We start from the raw sequence: 18745 nt of genomic DNA on the forward strand, positions 1-18745 counted from the left end.
TGCTAAATTTTCTAACAGAAACAAAGAAAAATTCGTTTTTTTACAGAATTTTCGGTATTTTTTCTTTTATAGCACAAAAAAAAAAAAACCCAGCGGTGATTAAATACCACCAAAAGAAAGCTCTATTTGTGTGAAAAAAAGGACAAAAATTTCATATAGGTCCAGTGTTGCATGACTGAGTAATTGTCATTCAAAATGCGAGAGCACCGAAAGCTGAAAATTGGTCTGGTTATTAAGGGTGTTTAAGTGCCCAGTGGTCAAGTGGTTAAACCATCTGTTTTGCCGCGTTTAAATACCGTGTTGGTGTTTAGAAGCGTTTTAAAAAAACAAAACACCTGTAAATGAAATGTAGGTAAACACGAGTTACCGCGTTTAGAAGTGTTTAGCGCTTGGAATGCCTGTAAACTCAGCATTCCAAAAAATTCATTCTAAACTCAACTGCCTAGAAAGGACTGTAAACGTCCCTGTGTACATGGACCAATAAGATATCATAGAGGAGAGTTCAGGGGCAGTTGAAAAAGACTCCCAACTGCTCCTAAACGCCAGTTTACCAGCAGCAGTGTACATGAGGCCTTTAAGTTCCTTTTTAGATAGCAATTTACTTTTTAAGTTCAAGCCCATTTTCACATGTCCTGTCTTTTCAATTTACAAGGCTGGGTGTATGTAGACCACATGGTGGTCTACAAGATTTCTCATCTGTGGCTGACCTCACTACACATCAGCCAGAGTCCAGAACAGCAGCAAAGCGCTTGATCTCCGAATGTGCAGCATCCACAAGCTGTAATCTTTCTAGTGTTGTTGTAAGATCTCTAGTTTTTTTTCCAAGATGAAAGCAAAGATATTTTTTTTCTCGGATGTCTCTAATAGCTTTTGTTTGCCGATGAGTAATGTCTCCTGGCTTCAGCTCAGCTCCAAAGGGTTTCTTTTTCCAAATATAACTGCTAGTAAAACAAACACAGTTTTACATATTTGGAAATATTTAGTTGCTGAGACGGCAGTGTAATGGACGAGGCATTATTCACAACACAAACTGATTATCTTCTGTAGGGCCGATGGGGACAGCTGACACCAAGTTCAATACGGAGATTGGTAAAGGAAAGATAAAAAGACAGGAAATTGCATTATGCTGCTCTGTGTTCTCTGTTTTTCCTATCTTTTTTAAATCCTATAAGATTTTACTTCATAAACAACTTGAGTTGTCTAATTAGTGGCAGGTGTGTATGAACAAATGGCAGTTATTTCATATCCATTTTAATGTTAAACCATAAGCTACTATTATTATTATTATTATTATTATTATTATTATTATTAATAATTCTAATTATAAGAAAACATTTTTTTTGTTAAAGTGACCCTGCCTCTACAATATTCACTATACAATATTCGAAAACCTATCCCTAGAAAGTTGTGTCTGCTGACCTTACATGATGTATATTCTCTTCCTAGAAAGGTTTATATAGACCCAGTCATCCACTTATTACTGGAAAGTTGTACCTGCTGACCTTACATGATGTATATTGTCTTCCTGAAAAGGCTGTAGACCCAGTCACCCACCTATCCTCAGAAAGTTGTGTCTGCTGACCCTAGTCAGCCACAAGCCTGGGAACCACTGCTGATGCCACCCTTTAGGATCCAAATTTTGATAACACAACAGACTTAGAGCTCAATTGATGCCCTATTGATCCCTTGTGTTTGCAGTATTGCTGAAACCTATTGTGGAGCCTAAGCTCCATTCTGATTTAGAAAGCTAAGGAGATAAGTCATGTGACACTTAAGCTCAGCTTTAAGAGCTGAAGTCAACATTTGCGTAATAGAAATCTTCAGGGCTCCCAAAGTGCCTGCATATCTTCTCATCTTTACATTCAGTTTGGTACATGGATTTAAAATGTAAGTTTAGTTACAGCCAAACTCTGGGGAAATACTTCCTGCGCTGCAAGGGTCGAATGCCCAGTATTTCTAGGAGTAGAATAACAGACAGTATTACATATTTTGATTCCCTATTCCAGCAGGTTCAAGCACTGCCCTCTCCTTCCCAGAGCTCCAGGCTGTGGGCAGTCCCCCAGCATCATTATGCACAAAGCAGGGCTGCATAGTATATGGCGGGGTGAGCATGAGTGGTTTAGAGAGGCGGCTGCAGGGTCCCAGTCACAGCTAGGGGGAGCCTGTGGGAGAGAGGAATAAGGTAAGTACTACTCCTTATACCTGTACTCCTTAAGCTGGCCATAGATCTTTTCTGTTCAGCCTTTGGGCTGAACAAAATCTGACCCACCATAAGTTGGTATATGCCTAAAGTATAACTACTGTATGCAGTTATTTATAGCTAGAAAGAATAAATAAAATAAATCAAAATTAAAGTGGTATTAAAGGTTTGGTATTAAAAAAATAAAATAAATAGGCACACTTATATTTTCCGTGCAATGGTTTTGCACAGAGCAGCCCTGATCCTCTTCTTCTTGGGTTACTTGCTAGTGCTCCTGGCTCATCCCCCTTGACCAGGGCCCCCAATAGCACTGGGAGTCCCTGAGGCTTTCATGCACATAACTGGATTGAGATAGGGCTCAGGTGAGTATTAGGGGGGCTGTGGGGGGAGGAGCACACAGGTTTTTTAACTTCATGCATAGAATGCGTGAAGGTAAAGAAACTTCAGCCTTTACAACCATTTTAAAACCCAACTTTACATCAGCTAAATTCTTTCCAGGTATATCAAAATAAAAGGTGTTCAAAATCTTAATTTGTTTTCTAAAGAAATCTGATTGTATCTTGGAAGGACGAATCTTTCACTTTGGCCATTGTAATTTGAGCTGTCAAAATACCTGAGCAGTGCCTGCATCTGATTTGATGCAGATGCCGTTCAGTCAATTTTCCATCCAGTTCCTTGATTTTTCAGTTGAGGGATGTAGTGAAAGGGTGCTAACTGGCATTTCAACTGTTTCATCAGAAATAGTAGGAGATTCGCTCCCTGCATGGCCTGCTTTCGATCGAACAAGCAATTTAACCCTTGCAGTGTGTGTGTGTGTGGGGGGGGCACGCCCCACTGTAAGATTTTTTCTAGCGCAGAGTTCAGCTTTAAATTCATATTAGGGTATGTTCTGTAAATAATGGTGTTTATAAGGAAAAGTAATGATGTTCCTTATGGCCTAATTTTGATTTTCACAATGGAATTGATGTTGGTACTGGCAGCAAGACAACAGGTAACAAGTGAGGCATCTGCCTAAAGTTCAGATACTGTAGGGTATAATCTACAACCTTGTTCCAAGGCATGCTGGAAGATCCTACAGTTTAAAAAAAAAAAGAAACAAAATCACATAGATGATCATAAAGACATTTCTTAAACTTTGCCTTTGCCAGCAATACGAAATAATAATGAAATAACTACCATGTGCACTTTTGGCACTGCTAATCGAAGCTCCTGCACCTGCTGCTCTATTACTGTTCTGTATAAGACGCTGCGCACAGCTGTCTCACACCCATAAATACTCCAGAATTCCTTCACGAGCAGCAAAACCCCATTCACTAGCTGGACTTGCTGGATGTCTTTATTTACATGTTACAAGTCCCAAGCAGTGACCCAAGATCAGCAGCTGTTGGGTGGGCGTCCGAACATGAAAGTATAGTATGACTGCCATAGACTGTCATGTTGTAACTAATGTCACCTGAAGACCTCACCCCTCTTGTCCCTGACATTTTTCTGGTATAAATAGGCTTTCATTCTGTAGGTTCTCTTTCACCGTGTAAGTTAGCATCTATTGGCATCCAAAGACCACCAAAATCTGACCCTCTATAAATATCTATATGCCTAAAGTATAAATACTGTATGCAGTTATGTATGGCTCGAAGGAATAAACTATGATCAGATTTAAAGCCCAATTGAACTTTCCATTTACATCAGCTAAATACTTCCAGGTATATCAAAATAAAAGGTATTCAAAATATTAGTTTGTTTTCTATGGAAAACATCCATATCCTGAGTAGAAAAGTCTGTCCCCTGGTTGCATGCTCTAGAGAAGGACCCTTGATCTCTGTGTTGAAGCAATGACCTCTCTGCAAGGGTCTGACTCCCCCCTGTGTAATTTTGTAGTCAGCAAAGCTTATGCTCACTGCTGATTATAGAGCTCTACCTCTGAATCAGCAAGGAACGCGTTGGTCCTCTGCAGAGAGACCACTACTTCCTCAAAGCGCAAATGTCCTTCTCTATAGCATTCTCACAGGAGTCAGGCTTTTTAACTCACGCTTTGGATACTTTCTATAGAAAACTAACCATAAGACTTTACACACCTTTGTTTTGAAGAACCTGGAATGTACAGTATATATCTTATTTAAACAAAAGCTTCAAAATACATCTAAACCTTAAATCAGCTGTCTCCAAACTGTGGCCCGGGGGGCCAGATGCGTCCCTTTGCTTGTTCTTATCCTGCCCCCAACAATGGAGCATAATCCCCCGAACACTTACCCCAATGAAGGGGCATAATTCCTCTGAATGATGGGGCACAATTTCTCTGAATGACAGCAACAATGGGGCATAATTTCTCTCAATGACACCAACAGTGGGGCCCAATGACATCAATGATGGGGCAGAGTTTCTCCCACTGACACCAATGATGGGGGGGAATTACTCCCACTAAAACAAACAATGGGGCATTATTTATCACTGACGTCTGTGACCTTTTGTACACCCAATGGCCATAGCCTGGTCCCCTTAAGTGTGAAGGACAGTAAACTGGCCCTTTGTTTAGAAAGTTTGGAGACTCCTGCCCTAAGTGAATGAAAATTAGTTTGGTAAACACAGTGTATCATAAAGAATTGTCTTTTTTTAAATTAATTAAAGGGGAAAACAAGTACTTAATTTCAATGACAGCTTATTCCCTGTTCTGGGGGGCCATTGGAGCTAGCCCTGTGTCCGCATATATGCCTATTGCTATTGTCAAGGGGTTAATGAAAACTTCAGATTTAAAAATATTTTACATTTTGCTTCAAATTATATTTTCATGTTAAATCTTATATGAAGTTTTAGTGATTGGGTTTAAATATACTTTAATTTAGAAGTATGCATCCCTTGAGTTAGGATAAGGTGGCAGTTGGGTAGAGATTAGACTCAAAGTTTACTATCCAGTGACGTCAAAATGCTCTGTGCTTGTGTGACCTCTAATTTTGAGCAGGAAGTATAAAAGGAATTTCCTTCACAAAGAGCGATTGCACAGAGTTTGGGTAACCTATACCTGTCTATGAATGTTCTCTTTGTGTTTTGCAATCCAAAGCCAAATGCCAAATATTTAACTTAATTATTCACTCTTTTACAGAATCTAGAGCTGACTCCGATCAGCTTAAAAAAGTGATGTTTTTGAGGCAAGGTTCTAATGTTCATAAGTCTAGGGCAGGGGTTGGCAAATTACGGCCCGTCAGTGCACGTGATAAATTCAAGTGCACCCAGCCAGCGGATATTTTAACCCCGGTCGGCTTTCTTGGGATAACAACCGATGCAGCTAAGAAGCCACTCAGCTGTTATCCCAAGCAGTGGGAGGGGATGTTCCCCCTCTCCCACCACCTTCTACGGATCACCCAGGCTCTCCCATCCCACCGGGAGGCCCGAGCGACCAGCCGGTGTTCCGTCAGATTAAGTGACCCGTCAGATAACGGAAGCGACGTTACCAGCAAAAATTGCTTACTATGCATGCGCAATACATTCCAGCATGGCTGCTATGGCTTCCAATAGGTTTCCTAATCTGGCAGAACACGAAGGCGGCAGTGGCCATCTTGATACACCCAGTTCTTCTTACATCCAGACAAATCTGGAATTTCACACTTGTTTTAGCAGTAAAGTCAGGGTATATAGTGTAATATATGCAGTATTGTAAATCTCTGATACTGTTTTCTTGTTAAATTTGAAAACCAGTGGCAAGGCTACAGTCAGAAAGTGGCAACGGCCATCTTGGTACACCCCACACTGTTCAGCACCAAACGAATGGTCAGAAGGGCCCGATGACATTTCTGGACACCCTAACTCGGTCATCTTGATATACTGTATTTCATTATATGTAAGCTCTGTTTACTTCTATAATAAGTGTGACATTCTAGCCTTGCCTGGGTGTAACAAGATGGCCGCTGCCACCTTCGTGTCCTGTCAGATTAGGAAACCTATTAGAATGCATAGAGGCCATGCTGGAATGCACTGCACATGCTCAGTAAGCAATTTTTGCTGGTAACGTCACTTCCGTTACCAAATCTGATCCGTCGCCTAATCTGATAGAACACCGGCACATGCCCCCGATGACCGTAGAACCGAATGAAGCCAGAATCGGCTCTGATTGGTCTCGGATCTAGTAACCCAGAAGCAATGTCATGACATCACTTCAGCTTTACAGAAGACTTAAAGGTGCCAAATTTTTACAAATGACAGCATTCAAAACAGCCAAACTTGGTGTTTTGAATGCTTTTAAGTGCAAAGGAGGGACTTATAGACCCCAGATCCCTCCACAAAGAGTACCTCTCACTGCCTATTACTGCCACAAGGGATGTTCACATTCCTTCTGACAGCAATAAAAATGATCAGATTTTTTTTTTAAAGGGACAGTGTAAAAATGAAAAAATTAAAAAAAGCCAACGCATACGTATGTAGCAACCACAGTGTTCAAACCACACCTGAGGTATCGCCACGATCGTTAGAGCGAAAGCAGTAATTCTAGCACAAGACCTCCTCTATAACTCTAAACTGGTAACCTGTAGACATTTTTAAAGCGTCGCCTATGGAGATTTTTAAGTACCATAATTTGTCACTATTCCACGAGTGTGCGCAATTTTAAAGCATAACATGGGGGGGGTGTAATATGCAGGGGGGCTGTGTGATGTGCAGGGGGCTGTGCAATGTAAAGGGGTCCAGAGGTGTGGGGCTGTGTAATGTAAAGGAGTCCAGATTATTATCTTCATTTATTAGCAGATGAATGCGGCCATCCATGCTTTCACATATGTTGAATCTGGCCCTTAAGTGGAAAAAGGTTGCTGACCCCTGCTCTGGGGCATGTCATAGATAAGAATTACTTTCCTAATTTCTCAGTCCCCCAGGATTCGTCCCCTCCAGTTCTGGTATTCATGACATGACCAGTACCACAAAGTCACTCCTGGGGAAGAGAAATAAGGTAAGCGATCCTTTGTGTTACATTGAAATGGGCTTTGGAACCTTACTATACTGGAGATTTATAAAACCATACAATTTATAACTTAACCAAAGTCCAGCTTCAAATTTCCATTCTTTGTTTAATCCTAATGCGATAAATAATGAAGATGACACAACCCAAATTTTAATAACGAAAAGAAGAGTCCTGCGCAAATGATGCCAATACTATATAAATAAATAAATATGCTAAGTGCAAAAATCAACGTGTGAAAATAAAAAATAATAAATAGTCCATATAAGCACAAAAAATGTGAAATGTTGGTAAAAAACACTGATGTGAATTCAAATAGTCAGGGCTCCCAGAACTCTCACCTTAGAACAGAGAAAACAGGCTCATCAAAAAACTCAGGGGGTCTCACATTTCATTCCTCATATCCAGCCATCAAGGAAATCCAGATGAAAGATGTAGATAACTAATTCGGCCACTAGAGGGCCATTATTAGCATAGATGCTATTACTGTTAATCCAAAAAATGTATTCCGTAGTGCATGGATTATCTGTATCTATGCAGTAGCAATGTGCCAAAATGAATCAGAATGACCCCATATGGGTATCACTGGTGGGAGCTGAGGTGGTTAAGGCAGACCAGGACTGGACAAGGATGGTTTCCAAAAAAGAAAATTCCAAAAATTAATAATGGTCAGCAGTGACCATATGTGCTAAAAATAAAAGAAAGGTTTTAAAATAGGTTGGAAGATCATAATATGTGGTACAATAGGTCATCTGTCCTAAACTGATCTGAAAAAATCTGTGTTTACTAACATCTCTCTATAAACCCTTCTAATGGTTCAACGCGTTCTGCTGAACTTCAGTCTGCTTTCTTTTCTTAGAGATAGCCAAAATCCTCTGTTGGTTAATACTTGTTGTGGAAATAAATATGGTCTTTTTGACCCCTAATACATCCCCTAATACATCTCAAAATGGGTACTCTTGAAAGTCATCATTCAGTTTATTTATTACCTTGGACCAAAAAAGAACACATAGCTAAGACTCCTGACACACCAGAGTATTTTAGCCCATTTTACCACTGTCTTTTGTTGTACAAACCAATGGCAAAATATGACTCTAAGCCCTTGTACACACGGTCGGAGATTCCAACGGAATGTATCCTATCGGACCGTTTTGTCGGATATTCCGACTGTGTGTGGTCTCAATCGGACTCTTTCCATCAGAATATCCGCCGGACCAGCTTTTCCAACTTGCCGGTAAAATTTTCTGACAAAATGCTCCGATCGTACATACTCCGATCATGTGTAGCCTACTCCGACAGACAAAGTGCCACGCATGCTCAGATCAAATTCCTAGACCAAAGCTATTGGCTACTAGCCTCAACGTAGTCCCGTCCTAACTAAATAATGTCATTGCGTTATGTACAATTGGATTTTCCGACAGCTTTGTCCGACCGTGTGTATGCAACATCACTTCCGGACCTCTTCCAAAATTAATCCGAATTACTCAGATGGATTTGGTTGTCTGAATCTCCGACCGTGTATACAAGGGCTCAGATACAGTACTTGGTAAGGCAACATAAAAAACAACTGTTTTCTATTCAGAGTTCCCAGTGAGGTCTCCAAAGATCTCAATTTGAGCTAGAAGTAGGATTTCTTATCTCCACTTTGCCTAAAATGACCAGCTGCTCTTAAACATTTATTATATAGTATCTCATGCTGTACTGCTGGGTAATTTGTCCTTGACCAGTCTATACTTTACTCTATATACAACCATATCAGTGGGTCTTGGGATGCGTGAGATCACAGGTATGGTTTTATATCATGGTGCCATGGTGAAGAAATTTTTTTGTGGTCATGTGATGGTTTCCATCCACACCAAAAATAAAAGCAATTCTTTTACTGTGTACAAAAAAAAAAACCTAAGTCCAAGTCAGGAGGAAAAACAGTGTAGAGTTCTGTTCTGTTCACTGCTTTCATAATAATTTACACCTTACTCATGTCTCTTTCTGACCCAGATCCCACCATAGATGGGCACTTCTAGTAATCTATTATCCAGAATTATGTTATGAGGGAAACATTGAAGGGTTGAAGATCTCTTTTTTTTAAACACTATTCTGGCTGTCATGCTGACCATTTTGCTTCAATACTTTCAGTAACTGACTTGGAACAAGTACACTCTATTCAGTCAACATCCTTGTTCTGTATTTATCGACTCTCTCTATATAAAGCCCAAATGAAAGCTATTTTTTATAAGTGTTATGGCTGCATAACAAGTAAAGAATGTGTTTTTTTTTTTTTTTTTATAACGTGCTTTAGACAAATATCAAACTGTAGCAGCCTGAAGATCTGGACTGCTTCTCTTGCACAGAACATAGCAATCCAAATCTCCAGAGGTTCATCATGCCCTCTGCAGAGTGTTCCAAGCAACAATGATGCTCAAGGTGTGTGACCAATGGGGATCCGGACCAACCTTTCTGAGGGCAGCAGTCTGGATTTCTAGCACAATGCTAACACAGAACAGCTTGATTTCATTTGTTAGCTGACTGAATTTTAATGATATCTCTGGGTTTCCCCAAGCAGTTGGGGACCAATCAGCATGGTTCCTGATTATCAAATCGCTATGATATGGTGATCACTTGGGTTTGTTTACATTGTTTATAAAAACCTTAAGCCTCATGATGTCATAGTGCATTGCACTAACAACACCCATAAAGGGTATTTAACAAGTCTTAAAATCCCAAATCTGGACAAAAAAAAGTTTTCCCATACATTGGGTCTGTGCCCCCCCCCCCCTGCACAGGTTAACTACTTGTTTTTGTCTAGGGGATCGGGGATCGGGGAACGGAGATATACTTGCCTAATTCTACAATTCTTCCCACCCAAGAATGGTCCCTGTGGCTCCTGCCCCTGTCCCCCACGTCTTGTGTGGTGGACTGTTTCTGAAATCACGCCCCTAGACCTGCTCTGAACGTAAGGACATCAGGAACAGTCCATCACTGGATCATGGGAGAGCGCTGTTTGAAGGTAGAGTGGAGGTTCGGGTGAGTATAAGCTTTCTCCAATGCCTTAGACAAAAACGAGCCGTTGACTCAAGCATTGTGGGCACAGCCCCATTGCATTGGAAAACTATTTTTTTCCTTGTCTGAAGTTGGGCTTTAAAGCCAAGAAAAAACTTCCACATTTGGTCTAGACAGCAAGGCTTCAATGACTTCTGGTCATAAAGGGAAAAACTTAACTTTTTTTTACTTTATTAAATTATTTCAAGAGGATATGCAGTGAACATAGCGATATGCATACTTACACACCTCACCGCAGTGTTGTGGTATAAACATGGCACACAGAAACAATTGTTTCCTGTGTGCCTTAGCACTGAGCCTTTGGTAATCTGTGTAGGTTTATTATACAGTATTTTTTTAGCACCAACAGTTTGCACATCACTTTATAAAAGATAGGCAGACTTTGCAGTTACCAAACAATTTAATACAAGAGCAATCAGAGAGCCCTGCTCTTTAGAGCTTGCAGTCTAAGAGGGAGGGTCAAGTGATGCCAAAGGTAATAACTGTGTGGATGAGCTGATGGAGAAAGTAAAAAGACAGTGCGTTAGTTAGAAGCAGTGTATTAGTTAGGCTTCTCTAAAGAGATGAGGTTTCAGGGACCACCTAAAGGTGAATAGATTAGGAGATAGATTGGGGTAAGGAGTTCCAGAGGATGGGAGAGGCTCTGTAGAAGTCCTGATGGTGAGCGTGGGAGGAGGTGATGAGGGAGCTAGAGAGGAGGTCTTCTGATGAGTGGAGAGGACAGTTGTGTTGGTATTTTAAGACCAGGTTAGTGATGAAGATGCCGATTATTATTATTCAGGATTTATATAGTGCCAACAGTTTATGCAACGCTTTTGCAATATAAAAGGGAGACAATAAAGTTATAATACAATAAAATATAAGACGATTAAGCGGCAGATCACTGCAGATGATGTGAAGTTGTGAACAAGCCCTTAACAGCACAGATTTATACAGCTCTGTATTTAATTTTACATCTCAAAACCGGATGGACAGAAATACATAAATGGGACCAGTTTTATCTGCCAAAGGATTTGTAATTCCATTAGAGATTTCAAAAGCCCAACTCTCTTGCAACTTTTCTTGGTCTCGCAAAATTGAACAATCTGCATAAAAGTCTTAAAATAAATGAAGATGAAATATTAAAAAAAGAATGAAGCTCAATGTATTAAAAAAAAAAAAATACAAACCGAAGATTGACCCTTTATATGTCAGGCCCCCAGAACATTACATTTTGTTTGTCTCAGATCTACTAAAATTTCAGATGCAGAGCAAGAGAAATATAGGAAACAATCGTCCCTGTTATCTTTTGTTTACCCGTCTTCCTATGGGGTCTGTATTCCATTTTACTCCTAGTTTTAATATTACAGGACAGGACGTTGTTCTGTACTGAAGTTCACTTTATGAAGTTCCCAAGTGCTCCATTTGTCGTCTAATCTGTTCTCAGGCTGTTTGCCAGACGGCTGCAGCACAGGAAAGGCTAGATCATTGAGATGCTGTAGAGAAAAGCGAGGAACACAGTAAAATGTAAATGATAAATCAAACCTTGATCGCACTGGAATTAATTTTTGGTGGTCTGGGCAGGGAGCCAGCGTGGTTCCTCTAAGTGAATGTATGTTGTGCAGGGATTAAGTTTCATTCTTTGGAAAGGACGGGATGCATGTGACACAATCAGATACGTCAAATACCAAGACAAAACCGGTTGAGGTTATATTTTTTTACTAGGCTTTTAGAAGAGACTTTTGTATTTTCAACTGAATTGTTGTAAATCTAGAACTCTGAATCTCTGGGGAATGCTTGGCACCATTCCCAAAGTAGTGACACTATTTTCTTTGTAGGCACAAGGTTTGAAGAGATCCTGTAATCCAAGCAATGACAATTTTTAAAGTATATCCACAACAAAAATAGAAAGCTTTGGCTTTAGATAGAGTAGAGAAGAAATGAAACCCATGTCAGTTTTTTTTTTTAAGCTGTGTCCCATTGGGGAAATTTCCCTTCCCTTTCTGCCCCGGAGACACAGGAGGAAGTGGGAAAATCCCTCCAAAATTTGGAAAAATGCAGATAGTTGGCCCTGGAAAAGGTGTCCTGTTGAGCAATAGGGACATGGACAACAACCAAGACTCTATCCAAAGCTACATAAAAAAAAGTTTTGACTTTAGATATACTCTTGTGCTGCTCTATGTGGCTGCCAGGACCAGGCGATGAAAGTTCCAAACCAGTTGGAGGCTATGGACACCCCTTCCCCAGCCCCAGGTGACAGCAGTGGTGTAGTGAGTCATGTGTATACCTGAAACTTGAAGTGCCAGGTCTTTTTACCTTTGTCCTGGAGGCCACACTGAACAGCATGGGAGTGGGGAAAATTAAGTACATAATGTTTGGGGGGGGGGGCGGGTAGGTGAGTTGGGGTGAGGATGGTTAAAGCATATCAACTCAAAAACAATATGTATTGCAGCTTCGATGTGGTGGCTTGTTTTAGGCTTTTGTTCCATCTGGTGAGCCTACTTGTAAACCTTTTCCGGTCCTAGGGTAACAACACTCACTCACCACACTGTAGCTATAGAGGAGCAAAGTTGTCCCCCTAGGTTGCTTTCCTGAACTGGACTAAAAACACCACCACTTCTTCAAATTTTTTTTACCATAGATAGTTTTTTTTAATTTACAGAAGATATTGTGGAAAGCTGATAACATTTTAGTTCAGTACACAGGAAGTTAATAGGATTTCCATCAGGATCAGCAGGTGTTTTTATGTACTTGCAGAAAATGTACTTAGTCTAAAAAAAAAAGGAATACAGCCACCAAATCTAAGGAATGGTAAACTGCAATGCATCACATTTTGTCCTTGGGTTGAGATATAGTCTACATGTTCCTTTACTTTGCTCTACACAGGCAAAAGGAAAGCAAGTCTACATTTATGTATTTGTATTCTGTATTCATATTTTGCTTTTCACTGCAACAAAGTGTATTAAGTAAGCAGTGCTCCTTAATTTAAATGGTTAACTTTGCTTTTTCTTTCTTTGACACATTCTTTCTATTTGTTTGCAGAAAACCCAGAAAGAGCAGCTTTGTATTTTGTATCTGGAGTATGCATCGGTCTCATTTTGACACTAGTGGCTCTAGTAATGAGGATATCCTGTCAGACCGACTGTAAAAGGTCCACGGTGAAGAAGACGCCCAGGAAACAGGAGAGCGACAGTGACAGCAGCGATAGCGACGATGACTCGGACACCACATCTGACTTGTCTGCCAGAAGGCATCGGCGCTTTGAGAGGACTTTAAACATGAATGTTTTCACCTCTGCTGAGGAACTGGAGAGGGCACAAAGGCTGGAAGAGAGGGAACGTATTATCCGGGAGATCTGGATGAACGGGCAGCCGGACATCCCGGGGACAAGGAGCCTGAACCGCTATTATTAGGAAAGCTTTTGTGCCAACTGCACACTTTGGTGAACAATGAGAAGCTTGTGTTTATGAGAGACTTTGTCAGGAAGCTCACGGAAATTCATTATTTATGAACTTTGCAGTTCCTCAGTACTGTGACCCTCAGGATATGAGAATGAGGGCAACTTTACTCCTTGCTGTTAGCTAGGAGCAGTTATAAACACTTTGTGAGATTCTTCTCTGAGACTGTAATGATGATGCTTGAGGCTGGTCCTTGATGACACTCCGAGGTTCTGAGACGAAGCAACAGACTTGGAAAACTCAACCAGCATAGACAATGTAACAATACAATGCAAGAGCTGCTTGCTATCATATGGGCATTTTTTGTGGGATGGACGGGGGGGGGGGGGGGCATATAGAAGGATGCTTTATGTTTCTTACAGACAGAAAATCATCATGGTGATTGTCTGTGCTATTTAATAGGTGTTTTGAAATCCTCTTTTGTTTGGCAGCATTTACAACTGACACCTCAGGGATGAAATCCTTCAGTAGTTTGGCTCACAAGTGGCAGGTGTGGGGCACTCCACCCGTTGGCTCTTCAGGGGCTACAAGACTGAGAAAGCCCTACCAGTTAGCAGGACTTGTAGTTTCTCATTAGCCAAAGGAACTGTAGGCTGCCCTCACTTGATTTATGGTGTTATGAGCAGAACTGGTTTTACATCATTGGGACTTTTAGGCACTGTATTATAAGCACATTTACAGAACACTCCCAACCTGGCCGACTGGTAATTAGTATATGTGATGAGGTTATTATGTATTCAACCTGTCCAACTCTATTGGGACTCAAGGGAACACGTGAACCAGGTGGGTGCAGGAAGGAACCTTATGGGAATTGATGGGCAGCATAGTGGAAGGCCTTCTCTTTCCTGATGAACATCTGTGATTACTCTGTAGAGGAACCATACGCTGGTATGAGTGTTTGGTTAAAGGTCATCCCCACCGAAACCACAAATCTCATATTTCAACTGCGAGTAGACACTTCAATAACTTGCTGATTTCCTATAACTTCAAATGACTAGGAACTTGGCCATAAAAAAGTGAGAATCTCTCACAGCTGGGTTCCTCAGTTTTCTTAGCTCTGTTGGGTCCACTATTGATATTCAATGCCATCATTTTGGTTTTGTACTGACTACATGCATTTGTGAGAAATAGGAATTTTCCTGCACAATGGAGAGAAAAGGCAGAACACTTTCACACTGAAGTTTTATTTATAAACCATTGGCTATTGAAGCCTTTGGAACACTTTCCAGGGCATATTTGCAGATGATCATTTTGTCAATATACTGAAGAAACCAATTTTTTCAAAGGCTTGCATTTTGTTAGCTCATGTACAGTGATTTTCTACATATTCTTTAGAATAAGCAAGTGGAGCTCTGGAATCCTTTTTAGTTTTAGCATTTTATCTTTGCTAATACAAGGCTAAAAGATGTCCTATATTTACAGAACTTAACAAGTCATTTCAGATGGCTCAGTAGGAGGTTTTAGGACCCATTCACACCACAACACATGTGTTTCCTTAACTGAGACCATTGTGGTGCACTGTGTTAGGCACATAAGCACACAAAAAGCATAGGTGCTATTTACATTTTAGTGCAGTGTAACACACAGGACACCATACCCTGGTCTGTTTTGTGGTACTTTGCAGCACATGTATGTTGTGACAGTGCTATTTACAATGAATGGTACCACAGCACCCCAATGCATGTAACATTACTGCATGTTGTGATAGTGCATGTGTTTCAGCAATAGCCTGGTGTAAACAGGACCTTAATCTGACAAAGGGAGCCATAGACAGATGTCTTTGCATTGCTTTATTTTTAGCTAACTCATATTGCTCTAGGAATCCTTTATCTTTTAAGCATGATTTTTGTTCAAGGCCAGCTCTGGGCTCACTGCCCATGTGCATTTTTTACGTTTTTTTATGCTTGCCTATTTTAATTTGTCTTTGGGCTATTTTCGTGACACAGGGTCCTCTTTGCCTCTTCTTTAGTGTTGGGCAGTCTGCAATGATGCAGAGAGCATCACTGACATCAGAATTTCTGCCTGTAATACCTTGTGCAGGGTGCCAGTGTGATGATCCCTTTAGGAGGAAAAGCCCTAATGCCTTGTACCCCAATCAGCCAAGTTGAATGATGCTGGGCATTATTCAACCTGGAAGACCAAGGAGATCAAGCAGGGAAAGGAAATTACTGTAGGGTAAAACAAAATCTGCTTTATTTTCATTTTTATTTTCACTGTTGCTGGGTCACATTTCATATATTTTCCAGAGGCAGGCTTTAAGTTTATATTAAGTTTAAAGAGATGTTCCTGGAAGAGCTAGGATTCCACTATTGCTTCATGATTCTTCTGTCTAGCTGCATTGATGGGCTAATCCTGGCATAGGTCCCTGGTTTGCCCAAGTGGGGTATCTTCAATTACAGGTTTTGATCTTTGCACAATCTACCAGTGGCATCCTGTTATTTATGTTTTGTGATAAAATACAATAATTCTGTACAGTATAGAGACTGCTGTATTTTGTAGGGCATTCTCCAGTTTTTAAAACACAGTACAAACTATGAAAGTAGGTATCCCACAGTTATTTACAATGTTAATATAAGAGCAGGAGACCTAATAGATGCTTAATTATTCAAATTGAGAGTTTCTTTTTTTTGGGGGGGGGGGGGGGGATCCCAATGGATGCCTCCATTTCCCAACTGTAAACCCAGTTCTGTTTCATTGGTAGAATTCATGGAAATACGATCTCCATGTGATGTGTCAGAAGCTAACAACCTCAGAGAGGTTGAATCTTTTCATTTTTATAATATATATATATATATATATATATATATAAATATAAAGTATTTTGGAAATGCTGCACAATGTTGTGCCTTATTGAGTATCTTGTTTGTTGAGCAATGTTTCCCTATGGAATGCACACTATTTTTATATATTTTATTAAAGGAGAATAAAACGTCTTTGTATGTTGAACAATGAGAGACCAAATGTGGCCAAAGGATGAAACAAATAAAATAAATGGTTTTGTATTTCATTATTATGTCTTGTGTCACAGCACAGGTGTTGCACCTCCACTAGTTGTGTATTTCATAAAGCACTGAAGTTCATGAAAGGGTTTACCAGAGTGAACTTAAATTACTTTGCTGCAGACAATTTGGGTAACCCCAAGACATGCAGATTTATAGGTAATCAGAATTCTAAAATTACATTCTGAAAACAGCACCAACTGTAGGAGAAGCATGGTATTGCATCCCATCAAACGAGAAACCCCAAAGGCTACATTTTCATGATTGTAGATCATTTTATTAGTTTCAATGTGACTGATCACCTCACCTCTATCCTCTTTCATCTACTTCTGTCTATATGCATTCATCCCAGCATTAACTGCATATTGTTGCTCTATGCCAGCTTCTTGACAACACTGGACAATATCTGTACAATGTATGTGACTGCTGCCTGCCTGTACTTTCCTCCAGGAGGTACCTGTGACAGGGTGACAACACAGGAGTACAATGGGAAAACAAATGTCAATCTATAACAGGAGGTGCCTCAACAAGGACCTTCATGGCAGGATCACCAGGTAATATGTAATGAAAATTGTAGATATAGAAGATTGAAAACAACTTCTGAAATGATACTAACATGTTAAAAGTGGTATGAGATTTTAGTGATTAAGTTCAGAACGACTAGAAAAGATAAGAAGGGCAATAAATCAAAATTGTGGTACAATAGTAAACTGCAATCATTATTTAATGAGCAAATGTGACTTCCCTGTGTACAATTGCAAGTACCTCTAGACATGAAATATACATAATTACAAACATTAATAAGATAATTTACATTTTACAGGACACAAAATACAATTTTCCCTAAGCTTTCATTTTTTAAGTGTATATGAACCTAAATGTTAACTTTGACTGTGACTGTGCAAAATCAGATAAATGCCATACTATTACTCTTTAATTTCCATAATTATAAGCCTTTTTACCAAGCGTAAATGCAGTGAAGCGAAAACCCCCCCATCCAGTACTGCACAGGTGCCATATATGTGAACGGCTATATCACTTTTGGTGATGTCCATGATGCTCTAACCTGTGCAATCATATACATCATAAAACATCTCTTGGCAATGCTCAAAAGAGTGACAAGCTGCCTCTGTATTGCAATGTGCAACATAAGTGAATATAAAGAATACTCAATCACCTGCAAGAAAAAAAAATATATATATATACAGTGGTGTGAAAAAGTGTTTGCCCCCTTCCTCATTTCCTGTTCCTTTGCATGTTTGTCACACTTAAGTGTTTCGGAACATCAAACCAATTTAAACAATAGTCAAGGACAACACAAGTAAACACAAAATGCAATTTGTAAATGAAGGTGTTTATTATTAAAGGTGAAAAAAAATCCAAACCATCATGGCCCTGTGTGAAAAAGTGATTGCCCCCCTTGTTAAAACATACTATAACTGTGGTTGTCCACACCTGAGTTCAATTTCTCTAGTCACACCCAGGCCTGATTATTGCCACACCTGTTCACAATCAAGGCATCACTTAAATAGGAGCTGCTTGACACAGTAAGGTCCACCAGAAGATCCTTAAAAGCTACACATCATGCCGAGACCCAAAGAAATTCAGGAACAATTGAGAAAGAAAGTAATTGAGATCTATCAGTCTGGAAAGGGTTATAAAGCCATTTCCAAAGCTTTGGGAATCCAGCGAACCACAGTGAGAGCCATTATCCACAAATGGCGAAGACATGGAACAGTGGTGAACCTTCCCAGGAGTGGCCAGCCGCCCAAAATTACCCCAAGAGTGCAGCGACGACTCATCCAAGAGGTCACAAAAGACCTCACAACAACGTCCAAGGAACTGCAGGCCTCACTTGCCTCAGTTAAGGTCAGCGTTCATGCCTCCACCATCAGGAAAAGACTGGGCAAAAATGGCCTGCATGGCAGAGTTCCAAGGAGAAAACCACTGCTGAGCAAAAAGAACATCAAAGCTCGTCTCAATTTCTCCACAACACATCTTGATGATCCCCAAGACTTTTGGGACAACATTCTGTGGACTGATGAGACAAAAGTGGAACTCTTTGGAAGGTGTGTGTCCAAGTATATCTGGCGTAGAAGGAACACTGCATTTC

General features: G+C 40.2%; 1 protein-coding gene across 1 annotated transcript in view; it reads left to right on the forward strand.

Moving 5' to 3' along the window:
• Nucleotides 1-16635, forward strand: part of LOC143988950 (protein eva-1 homolog C-like) — a 533910-nt gene extending 517275 nt beyond the window's left edge. Inside the window, exon 8 of the mRNA XM_077488896.1 lies at nucleotides 13218-16635. Coding sequence (XP_077345022.1) covers nucleotides 13218-13588 — 371 coding nt within the window. The 3' untranslated portion in view covers nucleotides 13589-16635. The remainder of the gene's footprint in view (nucleotides 1-13217) is intronic.
• Nucleotides 16636-18745: the final 2110 nt, after the last annotated feature.

Source organism: Lithobates pipiens, unplaced genomic scaffold (assembly GCF_037356315.1).
Source record: "Lithobates pipiens isolate NorthernLeopardFrog02 unplaced genomic scaffold, aLitPip1_a1.2 Scaffold_18, whole genome shotgun sequence".
Taxonomy (NCBI): Eukaryota; Metazoa; Chordata; class Amphibia; order Anura; family Ranidae; genus Lithobates; species Lithobates pipiens.